This window comes from Chelonoidis abingdonii, chromosome 2 (assembly GCF_003597395.2).
Source record: "Chelonoidis abingdonii isolate Lonesome George chromosome 2, CheloAbing_2.0, whole genome shotgun sequence".
Taxonomy (NCBI): Eukaryota; Metazoa; Chordata; order Testudines; family Testudinidae; genus Chelonoidis; species Chelonoidis abingdonii.
The window spans coordinates 278,044,443-278,066,071 of record NC_133770.1 but is presented as its reverse complement, the minus strand read 5'-3'; the positions used below and the strand labels follow the sequence as shown (position 1 = coordinate 278,066,071).

The following is a 21,629-nucleotide window of genomic DNA, read 5'->3' as shown; positions in this document are numbered from 1 at the left end:
TACTGTTTGCTGGCCAAGTGTATGTGCTGTTAGGGGGTAGGTACTGTTTGGTGGCCTAGGGTATACATTATTAGGGAGTAGATACTGTTCAGTGGTCTAGGGAATCCACTGTTAGAAGGGAGGCATTGTTTGGTGGCCTAGGGAATACACCGTTAGAGGGGAGGTATTGTTCGGTGGTCTAGGGAATACACTGTTAGAAGGGAGGTATTGTTCAGTAGCCTAGGGAATACACTGTTAGAGGGGAGGTATTGTTTGGTGGTCTAGGGAATACACCGTTAGAGGGGAGGTATTGTTCGGTGGTCTAGGGAATACACCGTTAGAGGGGAGGTATTGTTCGGTGGTCTAGGGAATACACCATTAGAGGGGAGGTATTGTTTGGTGGCCTAGGGAATCCACTGTTAGAAGGTAGGCACTGTTCAGTTGTCTAGGGAATACACCGTTAGAGGGGAGGCATTGTTCAGTGGCCTACGGAATACATCGCTAGAGGGGAGGTATTGTTCAGTGGCCTAGGGAATACGTTGCTAGAGGGGAGGCATTGTTTGGTGGTCTAGGGAATACACCGTTAGAGGGGAGGTATTGTTCGGTGGTCTAGGGAATACACCGTTAGAGGGGAGGTATTGTTCGGTGGCTTTTTGTTTTCGTACCAGCTACAGATCTATTCTATAGCTGTAGAAACCGGCACCTAAAATTCAAACATAAGAGATATTGATCTGCTTACCTTGGATGAGCTGTTCACACACCTGACGAGCAACTGCACGAACCATTGCCTGGGACTGAATGTCACCCTGGATAACAACAACACCATAGCAACACATTGCTCCAACAGCACTTTTGTCTTGAATGTGCTCAGAGAGGATGTGGGAGGGATGTCTTTATGGTCCGTATGTTAAAGATGGGGAAAATGAGGCAGAGAACCTCTGGGACTTGCCCAAGGATGTTGATAACAGAGTTGGAAATGAGAAACTCCTGTTTTCAGACAAAAAACAAAAGGCTGGGAATGGTGACAACAAAAGATTATGGGATATGCTCACTGATACTTTCTTTTTAAATTTTATTAAAATTTAGAGTGAGGGACAGAGATCAGTGAAGAAGAAAAATTTGTCAGATTAGATCTAAACTCATCCATAGCTATAAGTGGAGTGACTGTAAATTACCGCAATGGGGAGTTTATGGGACAGAAGGTCAGATTGAAACGTACTTGTGGCTGTTGAATATGCCTACAGAGTACTTACCCGTTCACCCCTTTCCCCCTTTGCACCAGGAGCACCCTGTTAAAAGATTAAACAAAATTAATTCTCACCTTTCTCTCTAGTTCTAAGTACTGTATGTTTGAATGGCTAAATATGAGAGTATAACAGTAAAAGGAAGGAAAGTAAACAACTCAGTTTTAGAACCCTATATAACCCTGGCAAAGGGACGGCAATATTCTCTTAAATATGCTCTCTCCTTTTCAATACCCAGCAGGTATTTCTCCTCTCTGTGACTGACTAGCAGATGGTTACCTTTCCCAGCTTTTTTCTCTCCACTGTTCCTCATTTCTGACCCTTTAGTCTGAGAAGACTCGTCCTGCCTAATGACTGTGAGTGCTGTCTCGTTCTCGGAGTAGTGTAGCCAGGATGAGATTCTGGAAACACAGAGGGGCTTCTGTTCCCTTACTGTTAAGTTCATCTTCCTCTTCACACTGTATTCTGTTGCCTGGGTTGTCTCTAAAATGGCACTGGAGCCAACTGCAGTGTGGACTGAAATCTGCTGCACAGGCAGAAATGTACTTGCTTTTGAACCCGGCCATTCTGTAGGTTTTGTTGGATGCAATCCTGATTTTCAGTCATTTTTGACCTCTCTAGTTTGTCTTTCCAGTAAGACTTCAGGCACTCACAGAGTTTGGCCTCATATGACCCTCAGGCATATCTTCACTTACGAAAATTTAGACCAATTTCTGGAGCATGTGCCTACATTATTGTCAATGCTCCAGTTCCAGATAAGTTTTATAGCTCACCAAATCTCTTAATTGAGTATTTAATTATAATACTGGTAGAGTATGACGAAGAGACTGTTAGTCTATTATCTTTGCTTATATTTTATCATCAGCCATTATATTCCCATTTTGTCAAATATTTCAAATGTTTCTGTTAGTATAAATCACCAAAGCCAACCGGATATTTGAAAAAAATCTAAAATTATTTAGTATTCTACAAATCAAGCCAGATGTGCAGCTGGACAATATCAGATTCAAATACTTTCTAGAACATAAGATTATAACATCCATTATAATATATAAAAATATTTTTAAGCTGGCTACATAAGGAAATAAATGTTAAAATGTTAAATTTCTAATTTATGAATTCAAAATATTATCTGAATAGTCACCCCTAAAAGGTCAACTGAAAAACTCCCAAACTGTCACTAGTGCGGAATTTATACCCTCTTTTTATAGTTTTTTTACTTAAAATATTTTCTTTCATGTATTAAAAAAAGTCACTGACATTTAAATGGTAGAAAAATTGAGCATTAGATCCTGAACAGAATCAAGGGCCCAAGGGATCTCACTGACATCAATGGCAAAATTTTCTGTAGTTGAAGTCTGTAATTACATTTTAGAAGTGGGTCTGATTCTGATGTCATTTATACCCATGTTAATCAGGAGTACACTCACTGAAGTCAACAGTGTTACACTGGTGGAAAACGAGATCAGAATCAGGTCATTTTGAAAAATGCCATCTTTGTGGAAAGTGTTATGTCTAATAAAGCAGCACATTTAATTTTCCTTAGTGTAATTTGAAATGGAAAGAAAATTAAATGGCTACATTCAGAATATGAATCCCTATCCTGCATCCTTTTAACCTTTAAGGACAACGTCTTTTCTTGATGCTTTCACGCGTATATTTCTACCCAACATTTTCAGTCAGACCAAAAGCAAAACACAACTAAATAAAAACTAAATTATACCAACAATGGGATGTTTCATTTAGTCATTAATTGCAATCAGCATGAGGGCTTCATGAACAAATGGACCACAATTCTGTGTAGCTCTTTGTAATGGATAATGGTGAAGGTTAGACACTGAATAGCAGAGCATTGCTAATATATAAGGATTATGTTAGCTTACTTACAGGGGGTCCCACACCACCTTGTGGCCCAGTGTTTCCCATAACCCCTGGAACACCAGGAGCACCAGGTATTCCCTAAATGGAAAAAGAGAGAGTCAATAGTTAATTGTGACATCCAACATCAATGAGTCCTTATTGACAAAGATACTTAAACACAATTTTTGTACTATATGGTCAGCATCCTAGCTACAGCAGTTCCACAATGGTGCATTGGTAATTTGAAAAGTGAAAATACTATGCATTATGCATAGTACACTATGTTAGATTATTGCTGCTAAATTTACTCCTTTATCAAGTCCTGTGGATACACTTTCATGTTCATAATAGTAGAAGCCAGAGATTAAATGTTTATTTTCATTGTGTTTTCTTTTTTAACTTACTATTAACATATAAATGAATTCTGAATTAATAATCCTTATTAAAAATCAGCGAAAAGGTCAATTTACAAATTCAAAGAAATTGTGTTTTAAGACTGCCAGCAGATTGCCTCACATATCAATTCCTCAATGAACTGAAACATTGACTACATTTAAAACTATACCCTGTTTGGAGAACCCATGCAATAGGCACAAGAAGGTGAATTAAGAATGAGACTGTAGCTGTTCTAGATGAGCTTGTCACAGTGATGAATATTCATTAATGTAATGCATTTATGTCAGCACAATGCTGCAAATAGGTAAAGAAATAGGTGCTAAGTAGCATTTATTTATTTAGAATTATGCAAATAGCATAAAGGATAACATCACTATTACTAAGCGAGTAATAATACGTTCTTTTTTCAATGTGTAGTTATTAGGGTGACCAGATGTCCTGATTTTATAGGGATAGTCCCGATGTTTGGGCCTTTTTCTTATATAGGCTCCTATTAACCCCTACCCCCATTCTGATTTTTCACATTTGCTCTCTGGTCACCCTAGTAGTTACATAATTTCACAAAGGAAATTTAAATGTAAAGGCCCAATCCTAAACTCCTTATTCGGCCAAACCTCCCCTGGACTTCAGTGAGTCTGAGAGTCCAGGGCTGTTGGACAAATCTCGGCACTTGGCTTGAATAACCAGGGAACAGCTGAACAAATGAAAGAATCCACCCACCCCCAGATTGCTGAGCAGTTAAGGAACAACCATGTGGATGTTACTGCAGTCTGATGTTCTGGAATCATTGAAGGGTTTACACAGCAATGGATCCTTTGGCCTTGCCTCTTTCCAGGCCCACCCAGGCATCATCTCACCCCTCCATATACAGCATAACCACATCTGTTCTGTGACTATGGCACTTCCTGTGGCTGTAGTTTCAAGGGCAAGATTTGCACCCATATGAATCCTCAGATCTTATTTCCCAAATGGGTTAGGCTCATAGCCTCTATCCTTGTGGATTCTCATCTGGTGTGCTGGCCAGTCTGTGAGAATGCTGTTGGCCTGTGCCAGTCAGCTGATCGCTGCACTGACCTGGAGATGGACTGGTATTTTATAGCATGCTCATGCCTTGTGAATCTTTATTTTTAATAATAGTTAAGCATTTAAATGAATGGCAAGTGGGTGCTTTGTAAGTCACAACATAATGGTAGCATCAATTCACGATTTCCTTGCTTTTATTAAACTTTAACTCTTTACAGTTTTTTCAACTGTTTTTTTCCCCATTCCTGTAGGACTCCAAAGTAGTAATGATGAAAGTGCAGTAGCCAAGGGATGGGGTGGGGGAGAACTCAGGAGATTGCAGATGGACTTTTACTTTCTAAATATTTTCCTTTCTTGTCACTAACATGTAAATAATAGATTGTCTTGTGTCCTGATTCTGGCTAGTTCTAATAAAGTAATAAAGTTAAAGCACTTGTACATTTTTCAGTGTCACATAAAGAATTCCTTCAAATAAGGAATTCAAACCACAGATTGTGAATGTCTAAGGTGCATGCAAGATTCCTTCCACAAAGATATCTTCTATCCTAGTCCATGTTAGCAAAACTTTAGGGTCAGATTTTGCCACGCTTGCTCACAACGTGTAGTACCTTACCCACTGATTTCATCTGCCCTACTACACAACATGAGTAAGACTGGCAGAATCTAGCAATTAGAGAATATTTAAAACCATCACAGACAAATTGGCCCACAGTTCCCTATAACCTCACTACAAAGCTTGCTAGTAAATATATCACTCCTTAAAAATGTATTTTCCAGAGGCAGATTTATAACACAAAGAGCAAAATTCTGCCCTCAGATGAATGTGCATTGTTCCTACAGAAGACAGCTGAGGTCAGATTCTGGCCTCTAGATGGTCTCTGAATTATTTTCTGAAATGTTTGAATACATTCTACAGGGCTTCAGCTGCATGACCTGGGGCAATGAACTCTGGTGGCTCACGTCAGAGAACTTCCAGCAAGACTAGAGTCTCTGCCTCATCTCAATGCCAAGGACTATTAGTCCACTTTACACAACACAGCTACTTTACTTACCACAAGATGGCAGCCTATTTATTGAGTGACTCAATCCCCCTTTGCCATGGGGGAGTCATTGTCTCTCAAGGTAATGATCCAAAAAACTGGCACAGCACAGTCAGCTCTCTGCCAAGCCCATGATTAATCAGAATTCTAATCTCTAGTGCAATTGGCTACTTAGCCCCAGCTGGCACAGGCAGCAACCTACATCCTGAAAGACCTCAACTCATACAGTAATAAATCCCACATAGACAGTACTTACCACTGGGCCAGGAGGACCTTGGGGCCCTGTGGGTCCATCCTTGCCAGGCAGACCCTAGGGAAGAGGAATATGGAAATTAATCAACAAACTTCTTAGAAGAGTTATACTCTCCAAGTCGAGATAATTTCTTCTAGAAGGCAACTTTCTTTCTTTCTTTTAATAACAAAATTAAAAGTAAGAAAGGAAAATTCACTCCACTCAAAGGACCAGCCGAACCCTACATACCATTCAAGTCCCACCTAGAACTTCAGAACAATGTTTAAGTGGTATGAAGTGCTATGTAAGCCTTGTGCTGGTGCTTTACAAATTTCACCTAGAATGTTTCTGTAAATAAGTGGATGAGAAAGGTTTCTCTGCTGTGAATTTTAAGCTCTCTGAAAACTCTTACTAGAATTACCTGAGATGGATCCCAATCCTACCAACTCTTCTTCACACAGATCATTGTTACTCATGTGACTATGCCCATGGACCCTGATGAATGCATTATCAGAAAGGAAAGTTTCATTGCCCAGAAATAGTGCACAGCTTTACTGGACACCACAGAGGCCCTGAGTCAGGCAGCTGCTTAATGAGACTTAATTGGGTATATTCATGAATGAAGTTACGCACTTAAGAACCTTCCTGAATCAGAGCCAAAGACTAAAGACTATCTCCATACTAGAGAGCAAACTACTCATGACAGAAAACGTACAAACTAGAAGAGTAAAAGATACTTATGCATATTAATCAGGAAGCATATTTTTCATTCAAATACTCTAAATCATAACCCTATCAACTGTTCTGATCATTAGTCCTGAACCAATATCTGGAAAAGTTTGCTGGTTCTAAAAGCATTTATACTTGTCCACCAAAAGGCTTATAACCTTGACAAGTTACAATATATTGTGCCCAACCTTAAAAAATAAATCACATAATGTTGGTTTTCTTCTTTCCCTCCTCTGTCCCCCCCTTAAATTCTGATGATTTTAGCAATGGATAGGTGACAAACTACTAGAAGCAGAGCTGTCACTTGGGTAGGGTGAATCAGGGTGACCGCCCTGGGCCCCGTGCTTTGGCGGGGCCCACACTTCGATAAAATCAGGACTGACCTGATATTTAGCCCTTTGTCCCACATCCCGACCAATGTATGACTGGCATGCCATTTGTCCCAATATTCAGGTGAGGAGGCAGGCAAGGAGACGAGCAGGCACGCAGAGTGAGGAGGCAAATGAGAGGTGAGTGGCAGGCGGGTGGGCGGCGAGGAGACTGGCGAGTGGGCGGATGGTGCAGATAAAAGCAGGCGGGCGGATGGGGAGGCACGCCGAAAGGACAGTGAAAAGACTAGTGGGGAGGTGAAGTGGGCAAGGAGAAGAGCGACGAGCAGGCAGGCTGGGTGATTAAGTGAGCGTCGGCTGGCCGGGTGCACCTGGCGAACGGCGAGGAGACTAGCAGGAAAGCTGGTTTGTCCCAGGCCCCATCGCCCCTAGGGACGGCCCTGATTAGATGTAATGCTTTAGTATTTGGAAGTTGTGATTCTAACCTGCTTACATATGGTATAAACTATTGGTTTGCAAATTTATCTTTGGTGTAACTGGAAAATATTCTTTACTCCATTGTTAAGGGTGTTTAGGTGACAAAACAAGTATGTCATATCCATATTATATCAACTATCCATAGTGTCAATAAGAGATGCTTTCCTGTTTCACAGTATATCAGGATAGTTCCTAATGCTTCAAAAGCCCTATACGGCCCCCTCATTATGATAAGAGCTAGAGAATAAAAAAGAATGGTGATGTTACCATGAAATAAATGCCAGTCTACCTGAATCCACTTTTAGAGTATAAATAAATACATTTAGTTCATTTCAAATCATTCACAAATCAAGAAAAGTTTGCTCACCCCATGAAACTGCAAATTCTAAAGGCTTGACAAACTCTACCCATGAATAACCCATGAAATGAAATAAAAAATAAAAATTGACAAATACAACGGGTGTTTCTGAGCTTGATGTGAGTCGTAGCCATTTTGCTAATGAAGTGTTTTTTTTTTGTGAAAGTTTAGAAAAAGGTATGTTAGACAGACTTCATTTGTGACACTCGTAGTATGGAAGCCACTTACAAAATGATGTAAAGCAGAATACCTGTTTGATTAAATATCAAAGCATCAGTTTTCCTGAGAGTTAAACCAATATGAAAACAAACTGTTTAATTTTTTTAAAACAAGTGGGTGAAAACCTGTCCCCGTTGACTTCAGTGGGGCCAGGATTTCATCCAGAATATTTTATGGACGTATTTCCACTGACGTCCAAGGAGCTGGATTGAATTCAGAGTCTCCACACTACTTGTGTAAAAACTGCCATACTTCCCTTCCCATCCTACCAGTAAATCGCAGGAACTAACAGTAAGTTTAGAAATGCTGGTTTTTCTTTGAATGTAAAGTTTTTAATTACACTTCATTTATTCCCACTGGGCAATACTTTTTACACTTGGCTGCTGGAGAATGTCTCCTTGCATGTCCTGGGAGTATATTTTTCTTGGCACTGTTTCTGTATCTCTTGGCCATTTAAAATGGTCTCCAACTGTATTTGTTAGGTGTGAAAATTGCCATTTATAAATTAAGTCAAACAGGAGTCTGTCTCAAGGAGCAGTATGGTAGTAAATGTTCTTTGTACTAACCCAGAAGTAAAAGATATACAACAGTGTAGTTTGTTTATGCGACTATGAGGGTTAGTAGTTTTGCAGATTATCTGATGGCTCATATGTGTTTTAGATTAATTCTGAACATATGTAGCGTGGGGTGGCAATTAGTGGGAGGAATTGGTAGAAAAAAATGGAAATGTGTTTCTGTTGGCTGCTTATGCCACTAACTTTGGTTGAGTAAAGACTATGCGGGCTCACAGAACGGTACTCAGAATAGTAAAACATTGGGATACTGTGCATTGTTTCGTTTATTGAGCTCCCTTTTGATGGCTTAACCCAAATAGTGTCATCTTTTGGAAATAAAGTACTATACCTCAGATGTGGTCATATTCAGTAAACCTAGTAGTCAAGGGTCCCTGAATTTGCTCCAGATAATCCTGTGTCCAGGAACCAGATATTTCAGATTTACGTGCACATAAGAGCTGAATCCACACTAAATGCCTGAATTTCAAAACTACCCCCAAATATAGAGAAGTTTAGATTTGAATGTCAACCAAAAATTATCCAGGGCATATTATGCTACTGAACTTAAATACATGCATGAGGAATCAATTTCAGTGGTGTATTTTGGGGCAAAATGCTACATTGGGGATTAAATTCACCCATGTGCAGAGGGCAGAATGAGATTTAAACCTGATTTAAGACATTGGGTAAAATTCTGGCCACAATGAAGTCCTTGTGAGTTTTCCCACTGACTTCAAAGGAGCCAAGATTTCACCTCTTGAACATATGTGGTATTTGACATTTTTTTGACCCTCTAGAGAAGGGTGATTTTCACTCTAAAGGCCAACTATCCAGTCCTGCATGTAGGCAAAACTCTCACTGAAATTAGTGGACCCCATTATGCAGTGTTTACTCATGCAAAACTACTGAGTGTATCCAAGCAAAGGCTGCAGGATAGGATATAATGCAGGCCAGGCTTATCTGAATAAGCACAACAGAATCAAGCCCAATTCCTGTACACTCAAGGCTTCAAATATTTGTCTTTGCCAGACCAAAAGCTCAAAAAGTAGTGTTGTTCCCTCCCAAATTTCACCACTATCAAGGGTTTTTGAAGTTATTTTGCATTAGTTTTTACCCTTGTGCTAATTCACAGTAACTGCAGCAGGCATACAACTATCCAGTTAATTCACTAAAATACTACAGATTACCTCAGGTGTGAGGTGGTTCACAAAAGCGCTGTGTTGTTCTGACTAAATAAAGCTAATTCAGGAAAATACTAGTGAAGTGATTTCTGGAATCTTTTGGTTCTCAGAACACATGTCCTTTTACTGTCATGGCAGTGTTTGGAAAGCTGACAGCACGAGGGAAACTAGACTAGTTCTGCTTCACAGCACTTGAACATAGTAATACCCATGTAATATCCCACCCTGCCTTTGTAGTACAACAGGTGAAAAGGAATATATTTGTATCATCCCCTCTAAGAGCTGATATGCAACAAGTTTCTCTTTTATTTTTCACAGTTTAAAACACAGAAGGCCCTATATGGTGTACTCTGCTAACCACTTAAATGTTTTCCTCTTTTGTTTATAATATGCTGCTAAAAATCTTGTTTGGAAAATAAAATCCCCTTCCTTACCCATCTGGTCTTTTTCTATTCCACATCTGGGGCTGAGCAGGTAGAAGTATGTGTGTCACCATGGTGAGGAGAAAGCTCTGAAGGACCAGAAGCGTTAAATGCACCTTCCAGCTGGGCTAATGTTGGCAAGCAGGGTAAAGCAGCAGATGGTCAAAGCCCTCCCACCTGTTTCTGGCTATTAGTACAGCCATGGAGCAGCTCAAGGGAAGGTAGTCACCTGACATCACACCTCATCTTCTCTGCTTCCTAGTGCTCAGCAGAGCCATGATGGTGAAGCACATGCAATAAAGCAGTTTCCTCTGTCCAAGGCAGCCTGCCTATCTGCTAAATCAGTCCTGTCTGCAACCCCAACACCAGCGTGTTGTTCTTGTCCCTCTTCCCAGGAGAAGTCTGGTGTGTAGGGGGAGTCCCTAGGGAAGATGGGGGGACAGGACTATGGGAAAGCCACCAGGGAACAATGAGAGGTGACCGAGTCACAGACATTTGGAGGTAGGGAATAATTCAAATGAGCTGGGGAATCTGAGGACAGAGTGATGGAGGCAGTCTCTCCTCCAGTATGTGCATGCAGGAGAGATGTACCTACTGCACCATCCCTTAGAATGGTACTTTATGGTCCTTTCTCCCCAACTGGCTAGCTCTACCCCCACAAGGGTGGCTTGCATCTCTCAGGAGAGAATGAAGACTGTATGTATGACTGGACCTTATGTGGAAGCCATGGGGAACATGGGAAAAAGAAAGCACCTTTTCTCTTCTGCCTGTGCACCTGCACAAGGGCCAGTCACAATCTTAACTTCATATCCCTAGCAGAAAAGGAAGAACTGAAAAGACAGGGAAGTCTAAGTGGAGAATATTTGGGCCAGATGTGGCTTGGAGGAGTGAGGAGGGCTAACCAGCACCTCTCAATTCAAGCACACAGTCCTGCACAATTCAACCTGGCTGCTTTGTGCAGGACATAACTTTGTCCAGGAGAGTTAGTGTAAAAGCACACATTGCCTGTTTTAGTACAGTCACTCTAGTATGGGCCATTGTGTGGGGAGAGAAGGGCAGGGAAAGATTCCTTGAATATTTTCACAATGATCACGTCACCGAGAACAAAACAGGCAGAAACCACGTCTCCTTTCCCAACAACTTTATTTCTTCATTTATAACAGGAGAACTAAGGTGAGCCAGGGGTGGTTCTTAGTATAAATCTGAAATTTAGATTTAGTCCAGGTACCAGATTTGTTTAAAAAAATCTATCATGGGTGTTCTGAATTTGTTATTAACAGAAAACAGATCTTTAACTCTGTTTCAACCTTTAAAATTAATTTTAATCTCATCTCATGGCCTGGGCAGTCCATTATGAATTTGGTTTCTGTTTATATTTTATACACCTGATTAGGGGATATACTTTAATTTCTTCTTTTAAAAAGAAACTACTGAAAGCTATGAAAAGGAAAGAAATAGTATATATATATTTTTTTAAAATCTTAGATAAATAAACTAGGGATAAAAAAAATTAACAACCCAGGGGCAGAGGGGAGTTTTAAACTTAGTATTGAATAAAAAAATAAAATAAATGTCAAATGGGAAGCAAAATCAGAGACCCTTATAAGTAGATTTTAATAATGATTAGAAGCTCTATTAGAAAGTAAGACAAAGCAGAAAGGAAGAAAGGAAATAAAAGTGAACTGGAAGGGAAAAAAAATCTATTTGGAGTTAAAGGGCATTTAAAATTTAACATCATATTGGCTATGATTCAGCAAAATGCTTAGTCATGTGCTTAAATCCCATTAACGTTAGTGGAATTTTTCAAGTGCTTTGATGAATCAGGTCCATTATGCCTCAAGCATCTTAAATAATAAACATTAAAAAGAAAGTGATGGCCAAGCTAAGAATAACACGGAAAACATCCATTTCAATATAATTTTAGTTTTACAGTAGAGGCTGAAAAATAGTTTCAGAGCTTAGCTTACAGAAGGAAGTTTGACAAAGAAAACATTATACAAAAAGGTAATTTACTTCATAACTTTCCAGTGCCCCTTTGCGACTGTGACAGTCAACAGCGACCCCCTAACAGGTAGTAGCTTTATAAGAGCTGGCAACCATTAGGGGAAATTGGACACCTCACGGACACGGTAAACTGAACTTTTGAACTGTCTTCCCTTATCAGTCTTGAGGCAGTTGAAGCTGGTCCTAAGCCAGTTTTTGCTGAGCACTTTGCAAAAGTGCAGGGTTTGCTAACCACCAATTAAATGCTAACACGACCGAAGTATTTAAAATTGAGAATTTATTTAACTTCCCACCCTTATTATAAACCACCCTGGGGCTATCTCCAGAATAAGAGTTACATGCCTTTCCCCTGACTTAATCAAAGTCTGTGTCTGCCATCCAGGGCCAGCTCTTCTGTTTTCGCCGCCCCAAGCAGCGCACTGAATTGCCGCCATGGACGGCGGGGGCAGTCCATGCGCCTTTAGGGCGGCATGCGTGTTTCCGCGGCAGCGGCAATTCGGCAGCAGCTTCTGTCTTCAGCTGGAAGACAGAAGCTGTGCTGCCAGGGACAGCTGAACATAGAAGCTGCTGCCGAATTGCTGCCGCTGCAGAAACATGTGTGCTGCCCTAACGGCACATGGACTGCCCCTGCCATCTGTGGCAGCAATTCGGCCGCTGCTTGTGGGCAAAAACACTGTTGCCCCTTGCAGATTGCTGCCCCAAGCACCTGCTTGGAATGCTGGTGCCTGGAGCTGGCCCACCTGCCATCCTTTTTTCTCAAAAAATCCCACTGTGACTACACTACCACTTCAGCTCCCAAGTGGTAACACTAGTTTAAAAACTACTGTCAGATACACAAGGGATTGATCCGGGCACCTTTGAGCCAAAAGTATAAGCAGCTACAGCTTGAGATAAAATGGCAAAGCTGTCTAAGTGGGGCTGTAGCAGCCTCATATCTCTAGGGACTGAGCAAAGAAGAGAACCTGTAACACATTCACTAATGGGTTACACAGACAAGTCACTGGAGGCCACTAGCATTTTCAACACCACGTCACCTAGACTTGCTCTGAGCAAGGTTAGGCAAAATGGTGACAAGACCACCAGCGGTCACGGAAGCCTTATACACTAGTGCTTTCCCCAATACTGAAACTGCAGTTGAACCAGTGGTAGCAACAGTAAGGGGGAGGGGGAAGGCCAATGCAGACATAGCCAAAGGGAAGGGGCTAAGAGAAGCTACATGATGGTGAGGTATTAGAAAAACAGAGAGGTATGTAGTATACAACATAGGAAAATACATACACTTAGAATAAGATTGAAAAGAGGGCTGCTGATATGAAGTCTGGTTGTCTAACATAATAGAGCAACATTTCTGATCTCATATGTTTGACTCGTAACTTACTTGTAAACTTAGTTCAAAATGTTGATTTCGATCTGAACATAACTTAGCACAAATCTTACACTTTACAAATTCTCTCCTTTTTTTCTTGATTTCAGAGGGAAACCATCTATTGCCCCAAACACTATACTGACTTCAGGGGAACTACTCACAGGCTTGAAGTTAAATGTACTTGAGGGTTTGCAGGATTGAGGCCAAGATCTGAACAACTATACAGATCCTGAAACAACAGGGCTCAGCTCAATGCTAGATGTCCAAAAAAATGAAGAAGGACGAAGCTCCACAAATTTCTGAAGTTACAAAGTTTCACAGCTATTTTTCAGAAAAGCTTCCAAAAATCCAGAAGAGAATGTAAATCTTGTTTAAATGGAACTATAAGTCCAATTTAACTAAATACTTGACCTGTACATTGTACTGAATTATTACTAATCAGGTAGGGGTTCTTTTGCAATATCTGGATTCAGTGCACCAAGCAGTATGAAACAAAAGACTGATCAGCTGCTGCTTTATAAGTCTAACTTATAGAGGTTTCCAAAGACACAGGTGAAAGTACCTAGAGGTTTAAACAAATAAATTAATACTAAGATCCATACCTTGGCTGCTAGCCAGAATGTAAATATCCCTCAGTCTCACCACAAGCAGAAGAAAGTTGATCACATCTTTCTATTATATGTAGTTCATTCTTAGTTTAACAGCGTTCACCTATTCACCTACTCTTTGACCCATGTTTCATTTTTAAACATTTAAGAAAATAACATACAGCTTGATTAAGAGTACTGAACACAGAAGACCTCTATTTGTACCAAACAAATACATCAGAAGTAGTACAGGCTTCCTTATTGTTATTCCAAAAATTTTCAACCTGTTCTGGAGGGCAATAAAGTATCCCAGTTCTGTTCCTTGCTTCTCTCTTGAGACAACCAACAAAGGTGCTAGTTAGTGCCAGCTGTAATCATGGTAGTGTTTGTGACATGGACACCTATGTACTAGATTGCTGTGTCACTGGACTGACTGGAAATTAAACTAATAATAATTTTGATTCCCCCACAGTACTGGCACCAGTGCACAAGAACTATCAATAAATCTAAAACTATTATATAAATAGACCCTTATTATTATTATCATTATTTACCAGGCCCAGCGACAGCAATTCCGGACCCCAGGGCAGAATAGTCAATGGGCCCCCTAGAAAGGGATGGCTGAGGTTTGCTACACTACTTTTTTATCCTATTGATAACACATTAGAACCCACTATACGTAAGTTGTGGCATAGCTTGATGTAGTTAACTTTTTTTTTCCAGTTACAGCACCAGTTTCAATTTTTTCCAGTTAAACAAATTGTGAGCCTAAATATAAGATGTAGAATTTGTTATTTTGAATTATATATTTAAATTAAATAAATACAGTATGGAATGAACTTGGAGAGAGTCCAGCGGAGGGCAGTGAAAACGATTAGGGAGCTAGAGCACATGACTTATCAGGAGAGGCTGAGGGAACTGGGCTTATTTAGTCTGCAGAAGAGAAGAGTGAGGGGGCACATTTCAATATAGTCGTTTTCCCTTCTTACACTTCCAGGTCTCGCTTGTCCCAGGGCCCATCACTGTTGGAATGGAAATGCTTCAAATGAGAAATTTGTTTGTTTCACCTTACCCTTTGACCTTGAGTTCCATCCCGTCCTGGTGATCCTGATGCTCCTGGGACACCCTATGAATGATAAGGGGGCAAAAGATCAGAGTGGCAGCAATCCCTACACAGTATAGTGCAACCCCCTTATCTGACATGACATCAAAAGCCCTGGGATAAATGGGGCTTCAGATACTCCACAGGGTGACTCATGGTAGGGCCATATCTATGATTCAGGTAAGGTGGAGCTTCAGTGAAATAAACAGGACTTATTAATATGCACATGCAATTAACCTTTTCAGTTTTAATACATTATTTAAAAGCAAATAATGTCTACAGATTCCACCACTGCATCACTCCAGTTTCATACCAGTGTAACTCCATTGAGGTAAATCAGATCCTTAAACTAAATCATTATTTCCATCTCTCGCTCTCTCCGTTTTTGTAAAGGGATGGGTTATCATATTGTCTGAACTCAGTGCAGTAACAGCAAAGGGGCAAACCCTTGATCAAGCAACCAGCCCAAATAAATGAGTTATGCCTGGCAGAGTTCCACAGAGTTCAAATAAAATCCTCCCTCTCCTCCAACTGGCTGCTGAGAGACTTTAGCATTGATCCCAGACCATTACTGCAGCCACAGGCATACAAAACGATCCAGAAGGCTGGAGAGATTGATTTATGAGGAAAGATTATGAGAGCTAAGTATCTAGCAGGGCTAGAAATTTGGGAACCTGATAACAGTCAACAAATACCTGACGTGTGTAAACATCAAGGAGGGAAAGGATTATCTTGGTTGATTGGTACAAGAGAGAATGAGGAATAATATGATAAAACTAAGAAATGAAAAACTGAGGCTACATATCAGGAAAATTGATTTCAGTAAGAGCTGAGGGCGCTCAGCAACCCTCAGCATCTTGCAAGATGGTCGTAAGAACATAAGAACAGTCATATTGGGTCAGACCAAAGGTCCATCTAACCCAGTATCCTGTCTCCTGAGAGTGGCCAATGCCAGAGGGAATCAAAAGAACAGATAACCATTCCCTGTTGCTCATTTCCAGCTTCTGGCAAATAGAGGCTAGGGACACCATCCTTGCCCATCCTGGCTAATAACCACTGATGGACTATCCTCTATGAATTTATCTAACTCTTTTTTGAGCCCTATTAAAGTCTTGGCCTTCACAACATCCTCTGGTAAAGAGTTCCACAGGTTGACTGTGTGTTGTGTGAAGAAATACTTCCTTTTGCTTATTTTAAATCTGCTGCCTATTAATTTCATTTGGTGATACCTAGTTCTTGTGTTATGAGAAGGAGTAAATAATATTTCCTTATTTACTTTCTCCACACCAGTCATGATTTTATAGACCTCTATCATATCCCCCGAGTTGTCTCTTTTCCAAGCTGAAAAGTCCCAATCTTATTAATCTCTCCTCATATGGAAGTCTAGAAAAATTGAGTGCCTGATTTTTAAATGGCAATTAAAAGAGCCTCCCTTACTAATCATTACAACTGTAATATTACAGGTTCCCATGAGGATAGGTAGATATCCACCTACCAGAGTTCCGCAAATCAGGTAGTCAGATAACTACTTGCTCACAGTTGTTCTCACAAAATTGCACCTCAGATTATTTGTGGATACAAAAGGAGAGGCTGACTCTTCAAAGTCAGGCCCTACGTGATTTGCCCATGGACGCACAACAAATCAGTGACAGGGCCACAATCAGATCTCAGAGGTTACTGATTCTAAATCCTTTGCAGGTTCAGTTATACCACAGTGCCCCTCAGTATCTTTGAATATCTGCTCTCCCCAACACAAGGATGGCAATTCCACATTCAAATAGATCTACTAAATGATACATTAAAGCAATAATATAGGGAATACCTGCTGACCAGGAAGACCACGATCACCCTTCTCTCCTTTTTCACCTGGTGCTCCCTGGAGATCAATAATCACACATAGTTAAACACACAAATTGCTGCTTGCCTCCTATTTTCAATTGTTCTTTTCAAAACAATGTAAAAAAAATTAACCACAGATTAATTTTTCCTACTAAAGAATATCCAAAAATTGTATCTGCAGTACTGGTTTGCAAAAATGTAAATTAAATCTTTAGAGATATGGAAAATGAAGAAAAGGAAACTCTGATTCAAAAATGACTGTCAAATTATCGTGACAAAGCGATAACCTTTAACAAAATGGAAACTAGGGCTGTCAAACCATTAAAAAAATTAATCACAATTAATCGTGTGATTTAAAAAATTAATCATGATTAATTGCAAGATTAATCACACTGTTAAACAATAATAGAATGCCATTTATTTAAACATTTTTATTACAAATATTTTGTTGTAAAAAAGAAAAAACAATAGTATTTTTCAATTCACCTCATACAAGTACTGTAGTGCAATCTCTTTATCATGAAAGTTGAACTTACAAATTACAATTATGTACTAAAATAACTGCATTCAAAAATAAAAATATAAAACTGTAGAGCCTACAAGTCCATTCAGTCCTATTTCTTGTTCAGCCAATCGCTCAAACAAGTTTGTTTACATTTGCAGGAGATAATGCTGCCCACTTCTAGTTCACATCACCTGAACATGAGAACAGGTGTTCACAAGGCATTGTTGTAGCTGGTGTTGCAAGATATTTACGTGCCAGATGTGCTAAAGATTTATATGTCCCTTCATGCTTCAACCATCATTCCAGAGGACATGTCTATGCTGATGACGGGTTCGGCTTGATAATGATCCAAAGTAGTGCAGTGATGATGAGTAAACATGCATCGGTGAGTCAGATGCACAATCACATGGTTGATTTTCTTTTTTAGTGGTTCGGGTTCTGTAGTTTCCGCATCAGAGTGTTGCTCTTTTAAGACTTCTGAAAGCATGCTCCACACCTCATCCCTCTCAGATTTTGGAAGGCACTTCAGATTCTTAAATCTTGGGTTGAGTGCTGCAGCTATCTTTAGAAATCTCACATTGGTACCTTCTTTTCATTTTGTCAAATCTGCAGTGAAAGTGCTCTTAAAACGAACAACATGTGCTAGTCATCATCCAAGACTGCTATAATATGAAATATATGGCAGAATGTGGGTAAAACAGAGCAGGAGATATACTATTCTCCCCCCAAGGAGCTCAGTCAAAATTTAATTAATGCATTATTTTTTTTAATGAGCGTCATCATAGAATCATAGAATATCAGGGTTGGAAGGGACCTCAGGAGGTCATCTAGTCCAACCCTCTGGAATGGTGGCCGAAGCATGAAGGGCATACAAATGTTTAGCATATCTGCCATGTAAAATCCTTGCAATGCCAGCTACAAATGTGTAATGTGAACGCCTGTTCTCACTTTCAGGTGACATTGTAAATAAGAAGCGGGTAGCATTATCTCCTGTAAATGTAAACAAATGTGAACAAGAAGTATGGCTGAGTGGACTTGTAGGCTCTAGATAGTTTTAAATTGTTTTTTTTTAGTGCAGTTATGTAACAAAAAAAATCTATATTTGTAAGTTGCACTTTCATGATAAAGAGATTGCATTATGGTACTTGTATGAGGTGAATTGAAAAACACTTTTTCTTTTGTTCATCATTTCTACCGTGCAAATATTTGCAATAAAACTAATAATATAATGTGAGCATTGTACACTTAGTATACTGTGTTATAACTGACATCAATATATTTGAAAATGTAGAGAAACATCCAAAAATATTGAATACATTTCAGTTGGTATTCTATTGTTTAACAGTGCCATTAAAACGATTAATTTTTTGAGTTAATTGCATGTGTTAACTATGATTAATTGAGAGCCCTAGTGGAAACACATTCTTTTCCCTGTGAGCAAATTTGCTTCTCTTTGACACTCAGGGAAATGTCCTATAGAGATTAAATCAACAGAGTTCTATAGATATTAAAAAGGTTTCTATAGAATATACACAATTCATAACCAAGAATGTTCTTTCTATAGGATGTTTTTTACCAGTCAATACAATTCTACAGCAGGAATATAATTTTCTATTAAATTCTATAGAAAGGATTGGAAATTATTCCTACAGGCCATATATTTTTGAATATATTCTCTGCTAAAATAATCAAGGATATATAATAATCCTGGGAGAATTCTGCACCAAAAATTTAAAAATTCTGGACACATTTTGAAATTCTGCAAAATTCTGCATATTTTGTTAAAATAACACAATATAATCACACCAGTTTCAATTATTTTGGTAATTTATTTCAAAATACCTGTCAGTATGTATGTCTGTAACAATACAGACCAAAAAAAAAAAAAAAAGATTCACAAAATGTTTTTTGACAAGTATATTCCTTACTAGGTATATTTCTGTATATTAATACAGAATTCGGAGTAATAATTCATTTAAACTACAGTACAAAACTGTATTTCCTGCACACTGCACTCCCTCAGTAGAAGTGCAAAGGCTTGGGGGAATCAGGGATAATGGAGGAGCTGAGGGAGAGCAAAGTAATTGCTAGGAAATAGCCTGGGTATGAACTTGAAGGGTTGTTGCATATGGGTGGGAGAAGTACGGAACAGGTTATTTTAGGGGGCAGGAAGGGATTTTAAGGAGCATCCCCCATGCAGATCCTGGCTGACCCCTATCCTCTGCCATTCAGTCAGGCACATCAGCGCCTGTGCCCATGTGTCCCTGCACCCCCACTCAGACAGCCACTCCCATTTCCATGTGGTTCTGCACCCCTCCCCTGTTCCCATGTGGCTCTGTGCCCCCACTCAGCCACCTCCTGTCCCCATGTGGCCCTACAGCCCTCCCCCATCTCCATGTGTCTCTGCACCCCTTAGTGAGCCCCCACCCCTCATCTCCATGTATCCCTGCATCCCATCCCCACGTGTCTCTGTGCCTTCACTCAGCCATCCCCCTTCCCCCTGTAGCTCTGCATCCCCTCACCATGGTCCTGCGGCCTCTCAGCCAGCCCCCACATCTCCCTGTCTCTTCACCCCACGTCCCCATGTGTCTTTGTCCCCCATTTCTCTTCCCCCTGTAGCCCTGCACTTCCCTCCCCCCTGTGCTTCAGCGCCTCCACTCCTGCCCCAGTCTGTCCTCCCTGCTGACCCCCAAGCAGACTCACGCTGTCTGTCTCCCCATATCCCTTATCTCCTGACTTGGCCCAACAGGCCCTGTGAAGTAGGCAGGCTCTTTCCCTTCCCTGTCATAGTTGGGGAGTACCAGTCGCAGCTGCTCTGTTCTAGCACCACAGTACCCTCTGGTGGACAAAAGGCTGAACTGCAGCAATTTTTCAGCAGAAGCACACACAAAAAATTAAAAATATGTGCGGCACATGAAATATGCCAATGTCCCCAGGTGATCAGGCATGGGTGTGGCAGTCTTTCCCCTTTTCAGGTGCTCCCCTTTTTATGGCCACTCCGGTCTGCAAAGATCTGTCCCTTCAGTAACTCAGCCCTCTGGCCAGGTTACATGTTCAGGTGCACCTCTTTCAGGGTATATGCAGAGGGTCCAACAACAGGGTAGATTTCTGGATTAGGCAAGGGATTGGCTTCCCCTTAATTTGGGGTCTCATGGTTCAGACCTTCTACCTTCAGGGATCTCCCTCAGCTAGATTCCCCATTCAAGGGAGAAACTTCTATAGCTGTCCCTTCCTTACGGGCTGGTAGGGGACCCTCTCCAATGGGTCTCTAACTGTCACAGTGTCACAGATCCCTCCTTTGCTGGCTTGGCAAGGTCATTACAGCCAGGGTTCAGCCTCCTGCTGTGCTCTTTCCTAGGAGCTCAGAGACCACCTCAGCTGTCTGCAAGCTCCTGAGCTACTCTGCTCCCCTGTAAACTCCTTCTCTAGCCTGTGCAAGCTTTGCAGGTGCAGTGAGGAAGAACATCTGGGCCCAAAGCAATTCTTCTCTTTCAGTATGGGGTTTGTACAGCCCATGACAAGGTGTTAAGAATAATTTCTATTGAAACCTGTTAAATTATATTACTGCTATTGAATCTGATAAGTTGGTTAAAAAATTCTGTAGAAAGAATATTGGACCCTATTAATGTTGTTTAGATTTTTCTACAAGGAAAAAGTGCTGGGTTGATAGTCCTCAAGGCCTGTGTAGATCCAGCCACATGACATTTTTTTATTATTATATAGTATCATACATTATATATTATCTATTTTTATAAGTAGATGTGCAGAATTCAATATTTTTATATTTTTGATAGATAATATTATTTAATTTTAAGCATTTTTTGCTATTTAAATTTTTACAGTTGCACAAAATTATGGGTTTTAAGCTGCTTTTATTCAGTTTCTATCAATTTAAATTGTTCACAGTTGCAGGAAATTATCAGAGGGCCAGACAATTGGGAGGTCAAACAATCATCATCTAATGACAGTCAGTGCTGAAATTCAAAAAGTTAAATCTTTTATAACCATTAAAACACAAGTTGCCAACATCACACATCAAAATGTAGGCAGTAAATATCCTTAAATCAAACTCTAATGAGTTCTCCGGCAGCATTTTTCTTACATTGCCAGTCTGTAAATTTTAGTTATTATGGATGGAAATATTTTGTCATTAGTTTGCATGTGTACAGCAATATTTACTGAT

The 21,629-nt window shown here is 40.2% G+C and overlaps 1 protein-coding gene across 2 annotated transcripts in view; it reads right to left on the bottom strand.

Moving 5' to 3' along the window:
• COL14A1 (collagen type XIV alpha 1 chain) overlaps positions 1-21,629 on the bottom strand; it is a 180,650-nt gene that overhangs the window by 16,077 nt on the left and 142,944 nt on the right. For both annotated transcript variants that reach the window (XM_032777229.2, XM_032777230.2), the window contains exons 39-44: positions 16,925-16,978; positions 15,073-15,126; positions 5,799-5,852; positions 3,111-3,182; positions 1,233-1,268; positions 719-785 (exon numbers count right to left, since the gene is read on the bottom strand). In XM_032777229.2, coding sequence (XP_032633120.1) covers positions 719-785; positions 1,233-1,268; positions 3,111-3,182; positions 5,799-5,852; positions 15,073-15,126; positions 16,925-16,978 — 337 coding nt within the window. The remainder of the gene's footprint in view (positions 1-718; positions 786-1,232; positions 1,269-3,110; positions 3,183-5,798; positions 5,853-15,072; positions 15,127-16,924; positions 16,979-21,629) is intronic.